Source organism: Myotis brandtii, unplaced genomic scaffold, assembly GCF_000412655.1.
Source record: "Myotis brandtii unplaced genomic scaffold, ASM41265v1 scaffold1229, whole genome shotgun sequence".
Classification (NCBI taxonomy): Eukaryota; Metazoa; Chordata; class Mammalia; order Chiroptera; family Vespertilionidae; genus Myotis; species Myotis brandtii.
This window is the reverse complement of record NW_005354286.1, coordinates 378,632-398,727: the sequence shown is the minus strand read 5'-3', so window position 1 is coordinate 398,727 and position 20,096 is coordinate 378,632. Positions and strand designations below refer to the sequence as shown.

The following is a 20,096-nucleotide window of genomic DNA, read 5'->3' as shown; positions in this document are numbered from 1 at the left end:
CTCAAAGCTGAGAAAGTCCTCATGGCGCCCATTCCTTAGACCCTCGCATGCATACAGAAGACCTCTGGAGGAAGGGGCCCGTTAGAAGACCAGTGCTCGGTTTAATAGCTTTGGTAGGGAAGAGGGGGGGGGGGGGCGGGCAGGCTCCTTTGGTTGGCATGTACTTTGTTACACTTCAGGCAGAGGGTCTGTCTAGTGAATTCCAGTATGAAAGCTGTGCCATAGTGTTTAAATATTCTTAAGCAATCTTTCTTTTAACAAATTGTGGACTGAGACCATCGATTAAAGACACAACTCCTTTAGGCTGTTAAAATTCAGAAAGTATCTGGAATTTTTAACCATATGTTTTATTTGGTGTCAACATCAAATGAATGTTTTAAAAAGCAAATTCAAACCCATAAGTTAGTAACATTTCAAGTTAACTGCATAAAAATAGTATTATTTTACATTTCCCCATACTGTATACCCTATAACTAACTGTACATAAATTTCCACAAAGCATTTGTCACTTATAAAGTGAAGGTTCCAAAATGCTAAGTAAACGTTTGCCAATTACCATTTTAAAAAAACTGCTTCTTTGGAAGATTTCTCTTCCTTTTGCTTGTATTTGATCTGCAAATACCTCATGTCAAAGTTTCTGGAAACTTCCCTGGAAAAAAATTCTGGAAACTTCTGGAAGAAAATCATAGTAGACAAGGGCTCAGAGCAGACATAAGCAGCTCCATTTTATACACAAAGTTTCGACCTTCCATTTTATTCCACTGAACTTCTTTGAATGGGCCACGCAGATGATTCCATTTGCTATCTTGTAGAACATCACTTTTTGGGAGGTCTTTACACTGGTTACGTGGAAACTGAACCATAATCTTGCTGCCACTTTCAGGGCCATTGCGCACTGTGGAGCATAACCAAAATATCAATACACTATTTTTCCAAAATAGAAAACGTAGATTGTACATTCTACCATGATTACAAAAAGCTTGTCTGTTACCAACTTGAAAATTCTGTTTAAAAGTGCTTTTCAGTTTCAATATACTTAAAACTAATTTACTAATTTGTGGATAGTAGGCTGGTATAAATACTCATGAATTGCTATATGTGCTATAAAGATGTGGCAAGGTGAATTTTGGCTTAGGAAAGTCAAATGTCCTATACTAGAGGCCCGATGCACGAAATTTGCACAAGGGGCTCGGCCCTGGCGGCCCTGGCTGCCTCGAGGCCCCACCCACTGGTCGTTCTGGAAGGTCATTCCGCTGTCCAGTCTAATTAGCATATTAGCTCTTTACTATATAGGATATTTTCAGAATTGATTCTAAAACTTTAATAATCCAATCATTCAATGAGTTTATTAGTATGCACCAAATATATAATGAAACTCAAATGTTCAAATCAGGACAAGGAAGGATGAAAGAAAGATGATTTTGAATTAAGAACTCTAGGTTAATGAGGCTTTAACTATTACTTAGGGAAGAAGAATAGCGTATTTTGAAATTTTTATTAATAAAGATCTAGCAATACCAAGCTTGTAGATACACAAGCTGTGATTCTGTGGGGAAAAACTTGTAACTACCCACTCTTTCAAATATTTAGAGCAGGTATTAAAAAAGACCGCTTTAAGTCTGGAAAACCATAAGCACTCCAAATATAATTGTCAACTAGATAATAAGTGTAAGTGCTTGTTAAAGTGCCTGACTCACAGCAAGTGCTTAATAAAACACCTATTCCTCTCTTAGCCGTCCCTTTACCATCTTTAGGATCAGATACCATTCTTCCCAAATCTATAGCAGTACATTTTTAAAAAGCTCTTTTCCATTAAAGATTTCGAGCTGCAGGAGTAACAATGGTGATGGCAGTCTTCAGATGTTCTCTCAGGAAAACGTGTTTGTTGCAAGCAAACAATTTTGATAACTACTGAAAGAGAAGTTATAATCTGTTGCTCTGAAAAACAGCTATGATCAGAAACTGTTCAGTACCACTACTACATGAACTCACTCATTGCAGAGATAAATTACTCTTAGTACATTAACTATTAAAGCTAATTAAGGCCAAACTGCCAAAGAAGTAAAAGTACCTGAAATAGCATAGTCACCACTTGGGGAGGCCACTGTTATAGCGGAGGCATTGCCAATGCTCTCTATGGGCCCAAGCCCCACGTGATTACTGAAACTCAGAACTTGCCAGCCCATGACCTTGGCTAGCTGCTGAACTGCATGCACCTGATGCTGCGACATCTGTGAATGAAAAAGGACGCTTTATTGACATCGGCATGGACATTTACTTTGCAGTGACCTGACGTTATGATTGTAAACTTTTGGTGGGGTTTTCACTGCCTAGCACAGGAACCCTATGTCATGAATGAGGAATCCTCCTGTGTGTGACTACTGGGGGGAGGGCGAGGACCCCCACCCCACCCCCGCTTCCACTGCAGAAGCTAAAATAGCCTGATGCTCTCTTTCCCTGTCTACTGGCAGCTTGAGGCCAGGCACATGACCAGCTGGATGCTCCCATCTGGATCACTACATGTGGAGCAACATCCAAGGTGGCAGGGCGTGCTGAGTATCTTCCATTCACCCTTCAAGTCTACTCCAGCCTACTCTGCCCCGGAGCCTGACCTCTATGGTTACGTTAACAGCTTTCCAGGTCCTCTGGTTCTAGGTTGGGCTCAGATAGTGGGAGCCACCCAGGTAATGAGAACCGGCAGGATGGCAGGGAAGAGAGTGGGGTCAGGGTATTTATTCTCCTGGTACCTTTCCTGTGAGGTTGTCTAGGCTTGTTGTATCCAGTGATAAAAGGCTGCTGGTCTTCTCAAGGTGCTCTGTTCTACGTGACTATCCCCGTAGGGTTCCTATTACTTGTCCCTCCTCTATCCCTTTGGCCCACTGGCCTGGTTACATGATTACCACTAGCAGCAGGCTACCACTTTCCCTGGTGGCTCTCCTGTATCCCCACTTTTGTAAATCGATCCTTATAAATAAACCCTCCCGGAGTGTGCCACGTGTTGCCTGTTAGGACCCTGACTGAGTCGCAGGGGCAGTTTGAGTACATTCTGCCACCAGCCGGGAGGAGTAGTGTCAGGATGGCAGCAGTGGCACTGCCCTGGCTGTGGGTCTCACCATCTAGCTTCCTCTGCTCCCTCTCCATTTGCAAGCCTTGTCTCTAGACTCCCCACTGATCCTGGGATCTACCCAGTAGCCCTCCAATACATCTCTGTGCATGTGCCTAAGTTGGCCAAAGCCATTTTAGATGTAATCCACCAAGACCTGCCATTCCTCACAAATGCATTTCATTTACTTGGCACCAAAGACGCAAGTCAGTGTCTAATGTTATTGCTTCGAGGATGGAGAGCATCAGTATTTTTTGGAATTTTATATGAAAATATAGTATCTGGATCATCACAATTCCAGGAAGGTAAGGAAGATACTGTTGTTACTTTACGCTTGTTAAAAGTCTGGAAGTTTGTCCAGTGTCACAGAGCAAGTGTGTGGTGGAGCTAGGACTAGACCCCAGCACTTTCATACCGCCCCTTAACATGGGGAACGCTTTCATACGGCTTACGGTTAAATACTCCATTTAATATTATGGCTAATGGTTACTATGGTTTTGACCTAATCTCGCTTTCTCTGGTTTTCTTGGGTTAATACCTCTCCACCACCATGTGGCCCTGGAGGGTAAACATGAGGAAGTTTGACAGTTTCAGGCCTGATCCTTTCTCTTCAACACACACTAAGTGGAAACAAATCTAGAATATTTATCAACACTTTCAACTAAACAATAGATTGTAAGATATGCACTAGAAGAAGGCAGAAAAAATGGTTTTCTTTTTATAATTTACTATTCCCCCTTCTTACCCACTCTGGTCGTTAAGTGGTTATGGGAAGTAGGGGCTCAGGACTTGTAGTCTGCACCTCTCACCTGAGACAGAAGGAAGTCCTGCAGCTCCTGCTCCTGGTGCGACAGCGTGATTACTCTTCCATCTCTGTGTACCACGCGGATCTGCTCAACTCCAATGTTCAACTGCAGCTGAATGGACCTTGATAGACACATATACTAAAAATCAGAAATGTTCCAAATTACCTTGTCAGTGCCACAAACATTAACCCTTATCATAGAAAAAGAAAATAGCCGACACTTTTGATAACCTACACCAGCACCCATGGGGTGGGGAGCTTTCTTAGGTTCAACTGAACCATCAGAGTCAGGCAGACCACCACAGGCTACACTGAGCACCAGTCTACGAAGGGCACAGGAGAGGAGCCGTGCTTGCCAGCTGGCCAACGTCGGCTGCTCCCCCTGTGGCAGTCCTTGCAGCAGGACATGCAGCTGTCAGCGCAGCAGCGGCACACCTGGCTGAACGAGGTGAGGTCCACGCAGGGTATGTGTGGTACCTTCCTTGACTTACAAACTTCAGATGCAACAGGAGCCACGCTCACTTGTACAACTCCACAGGCATGTTTCCAGGATCCTCACAATAGACACTAACTGCCCAGTTTCACAAGCCACCCCATCCATGGACATCCACAGGCATTCCTGTCGGGTATTGATAATTCCTCCCAGTCTCAATCCATTTCTTAATGTGAGATCAATCATTTTGCCATAAGCAATGTTGCTTAGTAACACAGATGGCATTTTCCTTATCAGGTTACTAGGGGACTAGAGCGAGAGAATTAACCAAAGGTCAAATTCTCATATAGAAAGGGAAAAGTTTTTGTTAACTCTTCACCCTCTCCTGAAATAATCAGCAAACAAGTCAGATTATGGACACTATTAACTTGGTTTAGATCAAACAAAAAAACCCTCATAAAACAGACAATAACTAACACTCTGATCACAACACTTTTCCAAACCAACGTACAAATTGCTAGCACATGACATGTACAAGAAACCAAAACTACCCCAAGTCAAATAATCTAGATGAACAAATGCAGAAAAAGTAGCACTATACATTCCCACATTTGATAGTACCACATTTTATTTTACAGTAAATATTTAGGAATAAAACATTTTGGCAATTGTCTACATAAAATTATAATTTTTATTAATTAAAGTTTGCCGTATTTCTTCCAAATGAAGAACTTATTTTTGACACTTACTTGCATATTTGTTCATAACCTTGTGACGTGATTAAGACTTTCACACTAGATTCATAAACATCATTAATATTTGACCAGTGAGCCTGTATCTGAGGGTCCTCAATGCGACTTGCTAAGCTGATGGTTGCAGCAGCAGTCCTTTTAAAGAAAAGAAGTAAAAATTTTGTAAAAGCCACCATATAAAACAAGATTACAAACCATTTATCAATTTATGGAGATTTGAAAACCAGATGACATTTTAAAAATACCACCGTCTGAAAGCACAGACTTTACAGCAAGGCCGGCTGTCATGGGGCCCTCCTTCACATCACTCTGAAGTGCTGGTTCTCAGCCTCACACTGCAGGCCACTCTCATGCTCAGGCTCGTTCCTTTTAACTCCACTTGCTTCCTCCCACCCAGGAAATCTTTTTTTAAAAAATATATTTCTTTATTGATTTCAGAGAGGAAGTGAGAAGGAGAGAGATAGAAACATCAATGATGAGAGAGAAACATTGATTGGCTGCCTCCTGCACACCCCACACTGGGGATGGAGCCCACAACCCAGGCATGTGCCCTTGGCCGGAATCGAACCTTGGACCCTTCAGTCTGTAGGCCGATGCTCTATCCACTGAGCCAAGCCGGCTAGGGCTCCCACCCAGGAAATCTTATCAGAACACAGCGAGAAGGAGACTTGTTGGGTACTAATCTCAGCTCTAAAAATAATATAATCATTCATAAATATTAATACTTGATCTCTGCTAACAAATGACTTGGGACATACCCATGCTGTAATGGAATTGTAATTATTTGCATGAGAAGCTAGAAAAACATTTTGCATAATTAAAATCTTATACTCCAGGAAAAATAGGAATGAATGAGAACTAAGATTCCTCAAGAGCTAATTATGTAGCAAATATTATAAGTGTTTTCATGAATTATATAACTTAATCTTACTAACAACCTTGTGAAGTAGGTACTATTATTAGCTCCATTTTTCAGAAGAAAAAAGAGCAGTGTAGCGATGTTAGGTAATGTGCTCCAAGGTTACAGAGCTGTGAGCCAGGGTACAAAACCTGGAGTCTAACTCCAGAGCCAGTAATCTTCCCTTTATACTTTTTTAAAAAATACGTTTTTATTGATTTTAGAGAGAGGGGAAGGGAAGGAAAGAAACATCAATCGGCTGCCCCCTGCACGCCCCCTACTGGGGATCAAGGGGATAGAGCCCACAACCCCAGCATGTTAGAAAAAATATACTAAGTTACATGGGCCATGGATCTGAGTCTTCCCCAAACTTGACAGGACCATTTATGATCATAAACTCTCACACTGCAGCCACCTTCCTTTCCCTGAGAAGAAAGGTTAAAGCATTTCCAAAATAACACGTGAGATAAATAATAAAGGAAAAAAGGCTGTGGTTTCAAAACACACACACACACACACACACACACACACACACACACAAACACACGTGCGCGCGCGAGTGCAGTAACTTCACTCAACCTTACCTACTCCTCAGAAAAATATGCTTTGCTTGTTTAATTATTTTTTCCAGAAGCCCTTCACTGGACTGTAGAGAACTGATTTCATTTTTATCAAAAGCTTGAGGACCGGAAAGTCTCATTCTCTTGTGGCCGAAAGGTGCACTTGCTGGATGAGGCATCATGACGGAACTCAAGGTCTGTTTATGAAACTGTAACAATAACAGTTGTTATACACGATCATTACCCACATATTAATGACTACACAGTGCTCAGTCAAAGAACAGCTCACATTTGGAAACATGAAAGCAATGGATCTGAACCACATAGGCAGTCTTGGCACACAGATAAATGCTAACACCGAGGCCATGTGTAACGAGTCTGTAAAGAGAAGGGTCCCTCTCAAGCTGTTTTTTATTTTATTTTAGAAGTTTTAAAGTACAAGACCAAGTATTCTTCAGTAGATCTCACAATAGAACACATGCGATCAGTACTAGTTAGTCCACTATACCCTCAATTAGAGGCTCCCAAACCTGGCTCCTACAGAGCCACCTGCGGACATTGGAAAGAAGACTGATTCTCATACCATTACAAACAACTGAACCAGGCGCAGGGATGAAGTAGGGGAGGCTGCATGTATATTTCTATTAAAAGTTTCTCAGGGGTTCTTTTGAAATTGGCCTAAACTGTGAACCAGCACTCTGGAAACACAGTTTTAGATGGCCTGTAAGTGGTATATATCCCGAGACAGCAGGACTATCCTGTTCAGGCTCTGGCAAGTCATTTATCCTGATCACCCAATCAGAATCATTCTTCCCTCTGCGCCCTTTAACATGCGTTTCTTTCTTTTTTTTAAAAAAATATATTTTATTGATTTTTTACAGAGAGGAAGGGAGAGGGATAGAGAGTTAGAAATATCGATGAGAGAGAAACATCGATCAGCTGCCTCCTGCACACCTCCTACTGGGGATGTGCCTGCAACCAAGGTACATGCCCTTGACCGGAATCGAACCTGGGACCTTTCAGTCCGCAGGCCAACGCTCTATCCACTGAGCCAAACCGGTTAGGGCTAATATGCGTTTCTTATACCTCCCTATAAAACATGTGGTATCTTTCTACCACTAGCAGCTATGCTAGGGAACAGAGACTGTATTCTGATCATCTCTATATTCCCCAAGCATATAGCAAAAATCTTTCTCATCACAGACAGTGAATGTCATTGTTATGTGATTAATGAGGACGTGGCAGGGGGGAGCTTGTGTGTATTCACTTCCCTGGACATGCTCACCGCAATGCAAACGAAAGTATTTATTTCATTACCTCTCTAATCAGTAGATGCAAATTATGCTCTAGGACATAAAGGTGGTCCTCCGGACTTTGCTTCTCTGTAGCAAATTTTTGGGATTTCTTGTCATTTGAGGAATGGCACAAAGAAATTGATAACTGCAAGCCTATTTATAAAAAGAAGTAGAACAGATATAAATAATCTCATCTATGAAAAGGCACAACCTGTCTTTATAAAGTATAACCACAGCCCATTCTCAAAAGATACATTCTAAACTTAAAGAGGAGGCTTCAAAATGACTATTCATGAATGCAATAAACTACCATGTATTTTAACAATTCAAATTCTGTTGACCTTGAGCTGTGGCTAAAGACAGGTGAACAGAAGCTATATATTAATTAATTTGTTTCTTCTTCCCTTTAAATTAAAAAAATGATAACTAAAAAAAAGAAACCCAACAGAGTTGGTATCTGGTCTTACTAATGAGGCGAGAGATACTCTTCCCTGCTTCCAGGATGAAGGGAACCAGGATGAAGATTTTCATTCCTAAAACCCATTCCCTTGGCAGATCTAGGAAGATACTCCTCAGAATTCATGTAAAAAACAAGTGCCCAGCTAACTACAAACTGATGACCAGGGGAAATCTAACTGCCTTTTAAACATATAATTAAAACTAATTTCCACAAATTCAGAAATATGGGTACTTAATAGATTAAGCATTTTCTAAGTGACATCTCAGACAATAAGGCAGGATCCCTGAAAAGTCTTTGACGCATGGCGTTAGCAGAGACACCTCAAAGCAACTGTGGCTGAATAATGGCCTTGCTGGTGCAAAGTTTGAACACGCGCTGTTTAAAATCTGGAGTTCCACTATTTAGGCCAGGGGTCCTCAAACTACGGCCCGCGGGCCACATGCAAATACAAATATTGTATTTGTTCCTGTTTTGTTTTTTTACTTCAAAATAAGATATGTGCAGTGTGCATAGGAATTTGTTCATAGTTTTTTTTTAAACTATAGTCCGGCCCTCCAACGGTCTGAGGGACAGTGAACTGGCCCCCTGTTTAAAAAGTTTGAGGACCCCTGATTTAGGCCATAGAATCAGTAGTGTGGCTTCTGTTGCATGCTTTCCCAGCTGCCCTTATGGACAGCACACCACCTCTTTGCTCTTACTGTTCCTTTGACAACTCTTTATCTTGTTCCCCAAACCACAAAGTCCTACTTATAAATCTCGAAAGGGTTGGCTGCTCATACTTGGAAAGGGCTGAGAGATGATCTGGTTTTTCACCACAATGTGAGGGATCTGTGATTTAATTTGAACAGCTTCCCGAGAGAGCTGTGCAAAAATTTCTTTACACAAGAGAACATTTTGTGCTGCTTCTAATTTCGTCTGCCAATGTGGGGAACCTGAAAGACAGAAGACATATACATATGTAAATTATCTAAGTATATTATGCATTAACTAGTTTAAATGGTGATCTGAATACATATAACAGAAGTTCAGAAACATTATATTGCAGCATATACTTTCCAAAATACAGAAATTATTACTTCTTTTACGTAAAGAAAACTGGTAAATAAGTTTAATCTTTAAAAAAAGAGTACACAGCTCTTTACTAATGGTTAATTAAGAAATTATAAATAGTACATTTCTACTTGTTCTTACTCCAAAATACTTATTTTTCCTATCTATATTTATCTTTAGTTTATTTGTATGTTTAAGCTCAGTTAAGACTAAAAGTTAGAGGATAGAACATAACTATACCTGGTTTGGATTTGGGCAAAGGCCGTTTGAAGAGGTTAACCGTGCCCAGATCACCTATGTCTGGAGCCTGTTTTTGAATGGAAACCTGTATGACAATAAAAACACATACACAAATGTTAGCAAATTAGTCTCTGGGCTATTAATAAGAAATTACTTGAAAAATACTCTGACAAATACCTTAATATATGCAGATCCCTCTAAATCACTTGGAATTTGAACATCCAGGGGACAGTAATCTTCAGGTATCTTCTTATCTAGATCAATATCTGTATTCTTTATTACCTCAAATGTACCATGATGGGGAAAGAGAGATCCTAGTAGGGTATTAAAAATAGGAGAGTAAAAAGCAATGAACACATTTAACATACATTATTAAGTATAAAGTAATATTTCACATCCACATCATTGAATCATAAATTAAGTTCCCACCAAAACATGTGTTCAGGGGAAAAGAGGAAGGGGTAGTGAGCAAAGGGAAGAAAGAAAGCAGGAGAAAAGTTTTATTTACCTTAAAAAAAATAACACTCTGTGTAGTCTAATGCTATCATTATAATACAAACTTCATCCAAATTGTTTTATTCCAATGGAATTTTGATAAAATGAATATACTTCTTTTTAAAATATATATATATTTTATTGGGAATCAAGCCTGCAATCTGGGTATGTGCCCTAACAGGGAATCAAATCGTGACCTCCTGGTTCATAGCCCAATGCTTAACCACTGAGGCACGCGGCTAGGCAAAATGAATGTACTCCTTGGAGATTAAATACTTTTGGAGCTCGGCCTCTAGAATCAGATTGCAACTGAAGTGTTCTAAATCCAGCAAGAGAAGGACAAAAGGACAGTGCGTATACTAGGTTTTTTCATGTTTTTTTGTTCAGTGCAAAAGTTTCAGTAAGTTGTTTTGACGGCTGTATTATGTCAAGAGTGGGTGATTACAAGTAATTGCTGTTTTATAACAAGGGAGGATGGTCAAGATCTTCTTGCAATTAGAAGCGAATGTAATCAAATCCTTTTATAATCATGTGTGACTGTCCCACAGAGAGAAATTGGGTAAAGTAGTTGCACATAATTTGTTGGAAAGAACTTACAACACCCACAGCTAGAAGTACAGCTTCTACAGACTGCCTAATAAAATGTAAAAATGTCTTATCATCTTGAATTCATCTTTGTAATGGGATTTTGCCTTCAGAATTCAAAATTTCCCAATTCACAGCAATGCTGAGGCATACAGGTCCTCCAATATTTGACTTAACCACCTCAATCTACCTTCCTTTAATTTTAGAATAATGCTGACTTGCTCTGGCAAATTAATCCTTTTAAAATACTGATCTACTCGCCCTGGCCGAGTAGCTCAGTTGGTTAGAGTATCAAGGTTGAGGGTTCGATCACCTGTCAGGGCACATACAAGAATCAACCAATGAAGGCGTAAATAAGTGAAAACAACAAATTGTTGTCTCTCTCTCTCTCCCTTCCTATCTCTCTCAAATAAACAAATTAAAAAACATATATTCATCTCTACTATTATTAGCTCAACAGTCACAGTGCTATAGATGTCCGACTGTCTGCTTAGGCCTGCTCCCCGTTAGTTGGACATCCCTGAGGGCTCCCGTACTATGAGAGGGTGCTGGCCAGGCTGAGGGACCCCCCTGCTTCCGAGTGCACAAATCTTGTGCAACGGGCCTCTAGTTTATATATATTTATCTAAGGCTATAAAAGTAATTTAGCTTCTTCAGGCTAAATTTACAGAAATTAAAACTTTAATATGTAACATGTAACTGAGACACAACATATTATAGAACTAGAGGTCCGATGCACGAAATTCGTGCAAGGGGCTTGGCCCTCGCAGCCCTGGCTGCCCTGGCCCTTGCAGCTCTGGCTTCATCCAGAAGGTCCTTCTGCTGTTTGGTCTATTTAGCATATTAGCTCTTTATTATATAGGATATGTAACAATACAATCAATTCTGTATCTTATTTTTACAAACTTTAGTTTAAAAGCACAGTTTTTAACAGTAATCTATACCTGCACTTCTATAGCTGAGATCTCCAAGAATTTTATCTCCAACTTTTCTAAGTTTCCAGTGTTGTCTTAATCTCAGCAGCTCAGAGTTGAAGTCTCTTTGTAGCTTATTTTCTTGATTTTCGGTAACTGATTTAGTCAGTCTTTCTGCGCCCTTCAATAGGATTTGTGCTGCTCCAGCAAGTGACTTCTTTTTAGATATCAACTGTAACGTCTGAGGATTCTACCAAAAACAATCCAAAAGTGTAATTCTGTATTATTTTTAAATGATTTGAAAATTACACATTTTCTCAGTAACAACATACCTACTAAAGAGATTCCTAAATTAAAGCAAAGAGGGGGAAAATACACATAATAATATAACCTTAACCCATTTCTTTGGTCAATTCAAATAAAGACTTACATTAAACCAAAAACAGCACAGTGGGCTACTCATCTGAACTGACCCCTGCATCACTCTGCCCAGCCTCGGGTAGGCTCCCTCCCTCTTGTGTATGCCGTTCCTTTCCTGTGTCTTGACACTCCTCACTCACGTGTATACTCTTTTGTGGCACTTATTAAACTTCTGATTAAGGTCTATAATCCCTACTTGAATTGTAACCTATGATGGCAGAAACCATTATATCCACAGGCCCTAGAACAATGCCTGGCTCATTACATTTTATTTAATGAATAAATGAATGACTCCACTGACTACAGCTGTAAAATTATCTTATATTACAGTGAGCTACCTAAGTGCCTTTCAAATGAATATTAAAACCAAGCAGCATTAATATTAAACGTATTTCACTGAATGCTAATTTTTGGAAAACTAATGAGAAATCAAAATCTATGTGCTATATACACATACATACATATCAATAGTCACCACCAATTTGTGTAGTACATTAACCACACATACTTCCAAACAGAAAGTTTTCTGGCTATGTAAGAGTCAAAATCATAAAGTTTCACAGCTATGCCACAATAATGATCATGTTAGAGAACTTAATTCTAAGTTCCTGAAGAGTTCAAGAAACTCCTGTTCTGGCTATGTAAGAGTCAAAATCATAAAGTTTCACAGAAATGCCACAATAATCCTTTGATCATGTTAGAGGACCTAATTCTAAGTTCCTGAAGAGCTCAAGAAACTCCTGCGACTCCTTTCTGGGAGAAGCACAGAGGTGGAAAAGGCAGTGGGCTATGAATGAGGTGCTGGAGGTCTCAGCTTGGCTCTCTAACCACTGGCCTTACTGCAATCTGAACACATCACTGAACTCCCTGGGCTTAGTTTTCTCTCTGAAAGATGAAGGAAGCAGATTTAATGATTTCTAAGAAGTCTTCCAAACCAATGTTTCTAGATTCTGAAACTATTTCCACATGAGTAATTAAGTAATTCACTTAATTATTTCCTCTCCACGCCACTAACTTGGTCACGGTCCTGATGCTTGCTTTCCTTAAAAACCTTCTCAGCTGACCTCCCCGATTTCAGACTCTTCATTCACCAATTCACCCTTTTTCCGCATCCCTTTCATCTTCTAATGCTCAAACCATGAATATACTCATCAGATCTCAATATCCTTGCTTTCAATATCCTCCATTAATTCGGCTTTTCTAATTTTTCTAACCAGGCCCTAAAAATGAGGGGAGGGATTAGAAGGAAAAACTGAGAAAATAACTTACTCAAGGTCACAGGGCTATTGAGGGCAGAGGCAGGATTTGAACCCAGGTCCATCTGACCCCAAAGCCATTCTGTCATAACATTTTTGTTTAATACATTGTAGACTAACGATGCAGGCTGTAAGACTTTGTTAAGATTTGGGAAACTTTAAAGTATTATATTGTTAATGAGACTTAACTCTTCCAAGGGTCACAGGAATATTAATAAAATAATATACCAGTATAAAGGATATACAGTTTTATGACTTTGTTTTGAGCCAGTTAGTCTTTAAATCTTCACCTTGACTTAATTTTGCATGAAAGGAAAAGGGAACAGTAGGCACACAGCCTAAAAAGTGATCCTGGGGTTTAACAAAATGGTACCATTATCCAGCTAAAGCCCACAAATACCTGTTTTGGAGGAAGTCCATCTTGAGAAACGGGATCAAGAGTCATAAATTTTTTATCCCTAACGATACTGAGAACATCATAGAGAACGCACATCTCTGTCAGGGCACTTCTCAAATTGTTCCTCACTGAGTCCCAAGGCCAAAGGGAAGGCTGAAATTTTACCAACCCTGAAAAGAAAAAGAAAAAAAGGAACACACGAATATTAGTTATAATGAATAGAAGCCAGGAAGCCAATTCAGAGGTTTAAAGTACTAAAAGAAGAAATAATAAATTTTATTTCAAAATTGAATCCTCTTTTATCCTACGCCCTCTACCCTTTCGTGAATCTTTAACATTTAAGTTAGTATTCCTACAAAGGCAAAACAAATGATACCTAATATCCATAGGTTAAATCTAACATTACAACATGACAGATAGGCATTCAAGTATCTTTATAAATTTATGCAGGCCTTTTAAGTAACCTTTTCTTCCAGCTTTTAAAATGTGAATAAGGAATTATAGAGAATTTCCAAAATATAGGAAAGTACAAAAATAAAAATGGCCTATAATTGTAGCATTCAGATATTATGCACTATTACCATATCTTCCAACTTCTTAATCATTTTTAAAATTAAACTTCATGAACACATGCTTATTGTATGAAGTTCAAACAATAGACAGTTACAGTGTAAAAAGTGAAAGTTTTCCTTTATTCCCCACCCTAATTTTCTCCCTCCCTGAAAGGTAATCATTATTAGCAGTTGGGGTGTACCGGTCCACATGTTTTTCTGTGTATTTATCTTGTGTATGCCGTTCCTTTCCTGTGTCTTGACACTCCTCACTCACGTGTATACTCTTTTGTGGCACTTATTAAACTTCTGATTAAGGTCTATAATCCCTACTTGAATTGTAACCTATGATGGCAGAAACCATTATATCCACAGGCCCTAGAACAATGCCTGGCTCATTACATTTTATTTAATGAATAAATGAATGACTCCACTGACTACAGCTGTAAAATTATCTTATATTACAGTGAGCTACCTAAGTGCCTTTCAAATGAATATTGAAACCAAGCAGCATTAATATTAAACGTATTTCACTGAATGCTAATTTTTGGAAAACTAATGAGAAATCAAAATCTATGTGCTATATACACATACATACATATCAATAGTCACCACCAATTTGTGTAGTACATTAACCACACATACTTCCAAACAGAAAGTTTTCTGGCTATGTAAGAGTCAAAATCATAAAGTTTCACAGCTATGCCACAATAATGATCATGTTAGAGAACTTAATTCTAAGTTCCTGAAGAGTTCAAGAAACTCCTGTGACTCCTTTCTGGGAGAAGCACAGAGGTGGAAAAGGCAGTGGGCTATGAATGAGGTGCTGGAGGTCTCAGCTTGGCTCTCTAACCACTGGCCTTACTGCAATCTGAACACATCACTGAACTCCCTGGGCTTAGTTTTCTCTCTGAAAGATGAAGGAAGCAGATTTAATGATTTCTAAGAAGTCTTCCAAACCAATGTTTCTAGATTCTGAAACTATTTCCACATGAGTAATTAAGTAATTCACTTAATTATTTCCTCTCCACGCCACTAACTTGGTCACGGTCCTGATGCTTGCTTTCCTTAAAAACCTTCTCAGCTGACCTCCCCGATTTCAGACTCTTCATTCACCAATTCACCCTTTTTCCGCATCCCTTTCATCTTCTAATGCTCAAACCATGAATATACTCATCAGATCTCAATATCCTTGCTTTCAATATCCTCCATTAATTCGGCTTTTCTAATTTTTCTAACCAGGCCCTAAAAATGAGGGGAGGGATTAGAAGGAAAAACTGAGAAAATAACTTACTCAAGGTCACAGGGCTATTGAGGGCAGAGGCAGGATTTGAACCCAGGTCCATCTGACCCCAAAGCCATTCTGTCATAACATTTTTGTTTAATACATTGTAGACTAACGATGCAGGCTGTAAGACTTTGTTAAGATTTGGGAAACTTTAAAGTATTATATTGTTAATGAGACTTAACTCTTCCAAGGGTCACAGGAATATTAATAAAATAATATACCAGTATAAAGGATATACAGTTTTATGACTTTGTTTTGAGCCAGTTAGTCTTTAAATCTTCACCTTGACTTAATTTTGCATGAAAGGAAAAGGGAACAGTAGGCACACAGCCTAAAAAGTGATCCTGGGGTTTAACAAAATGGTACCATTATCCAGCTAAAGCCCACAAATACCTGTTTTGGAGGAAGTCCATCTTGAGAAACGGGATCAAGAGTCATAAATTTTTTATCCCTAACGATACTGAGAACATCATAGAGAACGCACATCTCTGTCAGGGCACTTCTCAAATTGTTCCTCACTGAGTCCCAAGGCCAAAGGGAAGGCTGAAATTTTACCAACCCTGAAAAGAAAAAGAAAAAAAGGAACACACGAATATTAGTTATAATGAATAGAAGCCAGGAAGCCAATTCAGAGGTTTAAAGTACTAAAAGAAGAAATAATAAATTTTATTTCAAAATTGTATCCTCTTTTATCCTATGCCCTCTACCCTTTCGTGAATCTTTAACATTTAAGTTAGTATTCCTACAAAGGCAAAACAAATGATACCTAATATCCATAGGTTAAATCTAACATTACAACATGACAGATAGGCATTCAAGTATCTTTATAAATTTATGCAGGCCTTTTAAGTAACCTTTTCTTCCAGCTTTTAAAATGTGAATAAGGAATTATAGAGAATTTCCAAAATATAGGAAAGTACAAAAATAAAAATGGCCTATAATTGTAGCATTCAGATATTATGCACTATTACCATATCTTCCAACTTCTTAATCATTTTTAAAATTAAACTTCATGAACACATGCTTATTGTATGAAGTTCAAACAATAGACAGTTACAGTGTAAAAAGTGAAAGTTTTCCTTTATTCCCCACCCTAATTTTCTCCCTCCCTGAAAGGTAATCATTATTAGCAGTTGGGGTGTACCGGTCCACATGTTTTTCTGTGTATTTATATACATACTAGTGACCTGGTGCATGGATTCCTGCACATTGAAAGGAAATTAATTAGAAGGTGACTGGCGGGGGGGGAATGGGAGAGGGGGATCCGATACGCCCTGGAGCCAACTTCCTGTGGTCCCTCCCCAGCATCTGAGGAGTGAGTGGGGTCCCTCCAGCAGGTGGGGATCGGGCCGAAACCGGCTCTCAACATCCCCCAAGGAGTCCTGGAGTGCAAGAGGGCACTCTGCAAAGTTACTGTCCCACAGGGTGTGGAAAGCAAACGCAAGTGTGCAGTAAACCAGATTTGGGCCGACAGTGCCCCAGCAACAATATAACCCAAGGCCGAAGGTAGAGTCACGCAGCGCCGCAAGGAATCTCCAGCTCCTTCCTCTCCAGTTTCGGGGTGCGTCACCCGAGAACTGCTGCTGCCAAGTCACTGCAGCTTGGCAGCTCCTGCGTTGAGCATCTGCCTCCTGGTGGTCAGTGCGGGTCATAGTGACCAGTTGGATGGTAGGAGGGACACTTAGCATATTAGCCTTTTCTATATATAGATACTCCTATATTTCTATTACTTGCTTCCCCCGCCCCACCCCTACTTATTTGTTTTAGAGACACTTCCATATCAGCACATATAGATTTACTTCATTCTTTTATCACAGTATGATATTCTAAAGTATGGCTATACAATAAGTTTAACCATTCCTATTTAATGGACAGGTAGATTAGATCCAACAATGCTAGCAGCAGTAAACATCTTGAATACACATTTGTGTACATGTACTATGTTTTGTGTAGGTTAAATTTTAGTCGAAATATTAGTGGGTCAAAAGAGATGCACATTTAAAAATTCTGACACATACAATCTTCAGAGAAATGCAAATTAAAACCACAATGAGAGCCCTGGACGGTTTGGCTCAGTGGATAGAACATCGGCCTGTGGACTGAAGGGTCCCGGGTTCAATTCCAGATCAAAGTTTGTAGGTTTGATCCCTGGACCTGGTAGGGGCATGAGCGGAAGGCAACCAATTGATGTGTCTCTCTTACATTGATGCTTCTCTCTGTCTCTTCCCCTCCCTTCCACTCGCTCTAAAAATCAATGGGAAAAATATCCTCAGGTGAGGATTAACAAAACAAACAAACAAAAACCCACAATGAACTATCACCTCATACCTATCAGAATGGCTATCATTAAAAAAAAATCAACAAACAAGTGCTGGTGAGGATGTGCTGAGGATTAACAAAACAAACAAACAAACAAACAAAAACCCACAATGAACTATCACTTCATACCTATCAGAATGGCTATCATAAAAAAAAAAATCAACAAACAAGTGCTGGTGAGGATGTGGAGAAAAGGGAACACTAGTTTAATACTGGTGGGAATGCAGACTGGTGCAGCCATTACAGAAAACAGTATGGAGTTTCCTCAAAAAATTAAAAATGGAACTTCCGTTTGACCCAGCGATCCCACTTCTGGGAATACATCGTAAAAACCCCAAAACACCAATCAGAAAGAATATATGCACCCCTATGTTCATAGCAGCATTATTAACAATAGCTAAGAGTTGGAAACAGCCCAAGTGCCCATCAGTAGATGAAAGGATAAAAAAGTTGTGGGACATTTACACTATGGAAGATTATGCAGCTGTAAAACAGAGGGATCTCTTACCCTTTGGGACAGCATGGATGGGCCTGGAAAATATTATGCTAATAAGCCAAACTGAGAAAGAGAAATATCACATGAACTCACTTATTTGTGGAATCTAATGAACAAAATGAATTGAGTAGGAACCCGAAGCAGGGAGACATGGAACATACTGACATACCTGGATGTGGGATTGAGGGGATGGGAAGAGATAAACCAAAGAAATTATATACATATATGCATAGTCCATGAATATGGCCAACAGGGTGGTGAAGATGGGGGCGCGGGGGAGATGAGTGAGGGTTGGGAGGGGGGGATAGAGGAGTAAATGGGAGATATCTGTAATACTATCAACAATAAAAATACATTAAAAAATAAAATAAAAAAGAATTATTTAAAGATGGGGGGGCAGGGGAGATGAGTGAGGGATGGGGGGGGATAGAGGAGTAAATGGGAGATATCTGTAATACTATCAACAATAAATATACATTAAAAAATAAAATTAAAAAATTATTAAAATAAAAATTCTGATACATACAGAACTGCCAAATTGTTTCCCAAAAAGGCTCTATCAATTCACATTCCAAACCCTGGATATTAACAATCTTTTAAATTTCTGCTAATCTTATGCATGAAAATAGTATCTTAATGATGTTTTAACTTGCCTCTCCCTACTAGAGAGATCTGAGGTCTTTCCTCTGTGAGCTGACTGTTTATATCTTTGGCTTATTTTTCCCGTGACTTGTCTTTTCCTTTGCAGGTTGAAGGGAATCTGAATATGAGGGATATTAACCACTGGGTGCCAATATTTTTCCCAGTCCATCACCTATCTTTTCACGTTGTTTATGACTACTCCTGTTGCCTACAACTATAACAAGAATTGTGGATATTTTTTATCCTTGACAAGCATGAGAACCCCAAAACCACTCATGTTTTTTCTACAATTCTCTAGCTGGCCTCCCTCCTTCCAGTTTTGTTTTCCATTTACTACATAGCATCCTGAGTAATCTTTTTAAACAAAATCATCTGTCTACTTAAAATCCTTCCAAAGCTTCCATTTTGTCCTGATAAAAGCCAAATGCTTATCCTGGCCGACTAGACTTGGCCGCTGTCTACCACTTACACCTTTATCTCATGCTCCAATCAATACAGGTGTTACTATCAACATTCACACTGCACAGAGAAACATCTTAACCAGAGTGTGCCAAGTGACAACAGCTCGATTAAAAACGTAAACACTGCACCAGTAACATGTCTCAAACGCTCCAACTCAAGGAAACTTGCAGAAAGATACGGAGTACTGATAGTAAAAAAAAACCCTAAATTGTCCAGCTATTAAAAAAAAAAGAAAAAAGATCCCTGGCTGGTTGCTCAGTGGTTAGAGCATCCGCCTGTGGCCTGAAGGGTCGCGGGTTCGATTCCGGTCAAGGGCAGGCGCCTCAGTTGCAGGCTCAATCCTGGGGCGCCTGCGGGAGGCAACCAATTGACTGTCTCTCTCTCACATCGATGTTTCTCTCTGTGTGTCTCTCCCTCTCCTTTCCAGTCTCTAAAAATCCATGGATAAAATATCCTCGGGTGAGGATTAACAAAAACAAAACAAAAAAAAGAGCACAGTGACTGTTCTACCGGGCGTTACTTTCATACAAACCTCTGACTTTCACAAAGACACCCAGCATCTCACGAAGCACAGAAGAGGAGGCAGGGTGGCATTCCCCGGGCGGGGAGCAGGACGCCCGGAACCGGCGGACGACGCGAGCGGCAGCACCGGGCCTTACCTTCCTCGTCGTCCTG

The 20,096-nt window shown here is 39.7% G+C and overlaps 1 protein-coding gene across 1 annotated transcript; it reads right to left on the bottom strand.

The window, feature by feature from the left end:
- Positions 1–298: 298 nt before the first annotated feature.
- MED17 (mediator complex subunit 17) lies at positions 299–20,071 on the bottom strand. Its single transcript, XM_014533741.1, has 12 exons — positions 19,954–20,071; positions 15,896–16,062; positions 11,621–11,840; positions 9,774–9,910; positions 9,597–9,681; positions 9,086–9,238; positions 7,869–7,999; positions 6,576–6,760; positions 5,091–5,228; positions 3,913–4,030; positions 2,072–2,231; positions 299–895 (listed from the first exon to the last, which is right to left on the bottom strand). The coding sequence occupies exons 1-12, from the start codon at positions 19,979–19,981 to the stop codon at positions 684–686; spliced, it is 1,734 nt and encodes a 577-aa protein (XP_014389227.1). The 5' UTR covers positions 19,982–20,071; the 3' UTR covers positions 299–683.
- Positions 20,072–20,096: the final 25 nt, after the last annotated feature.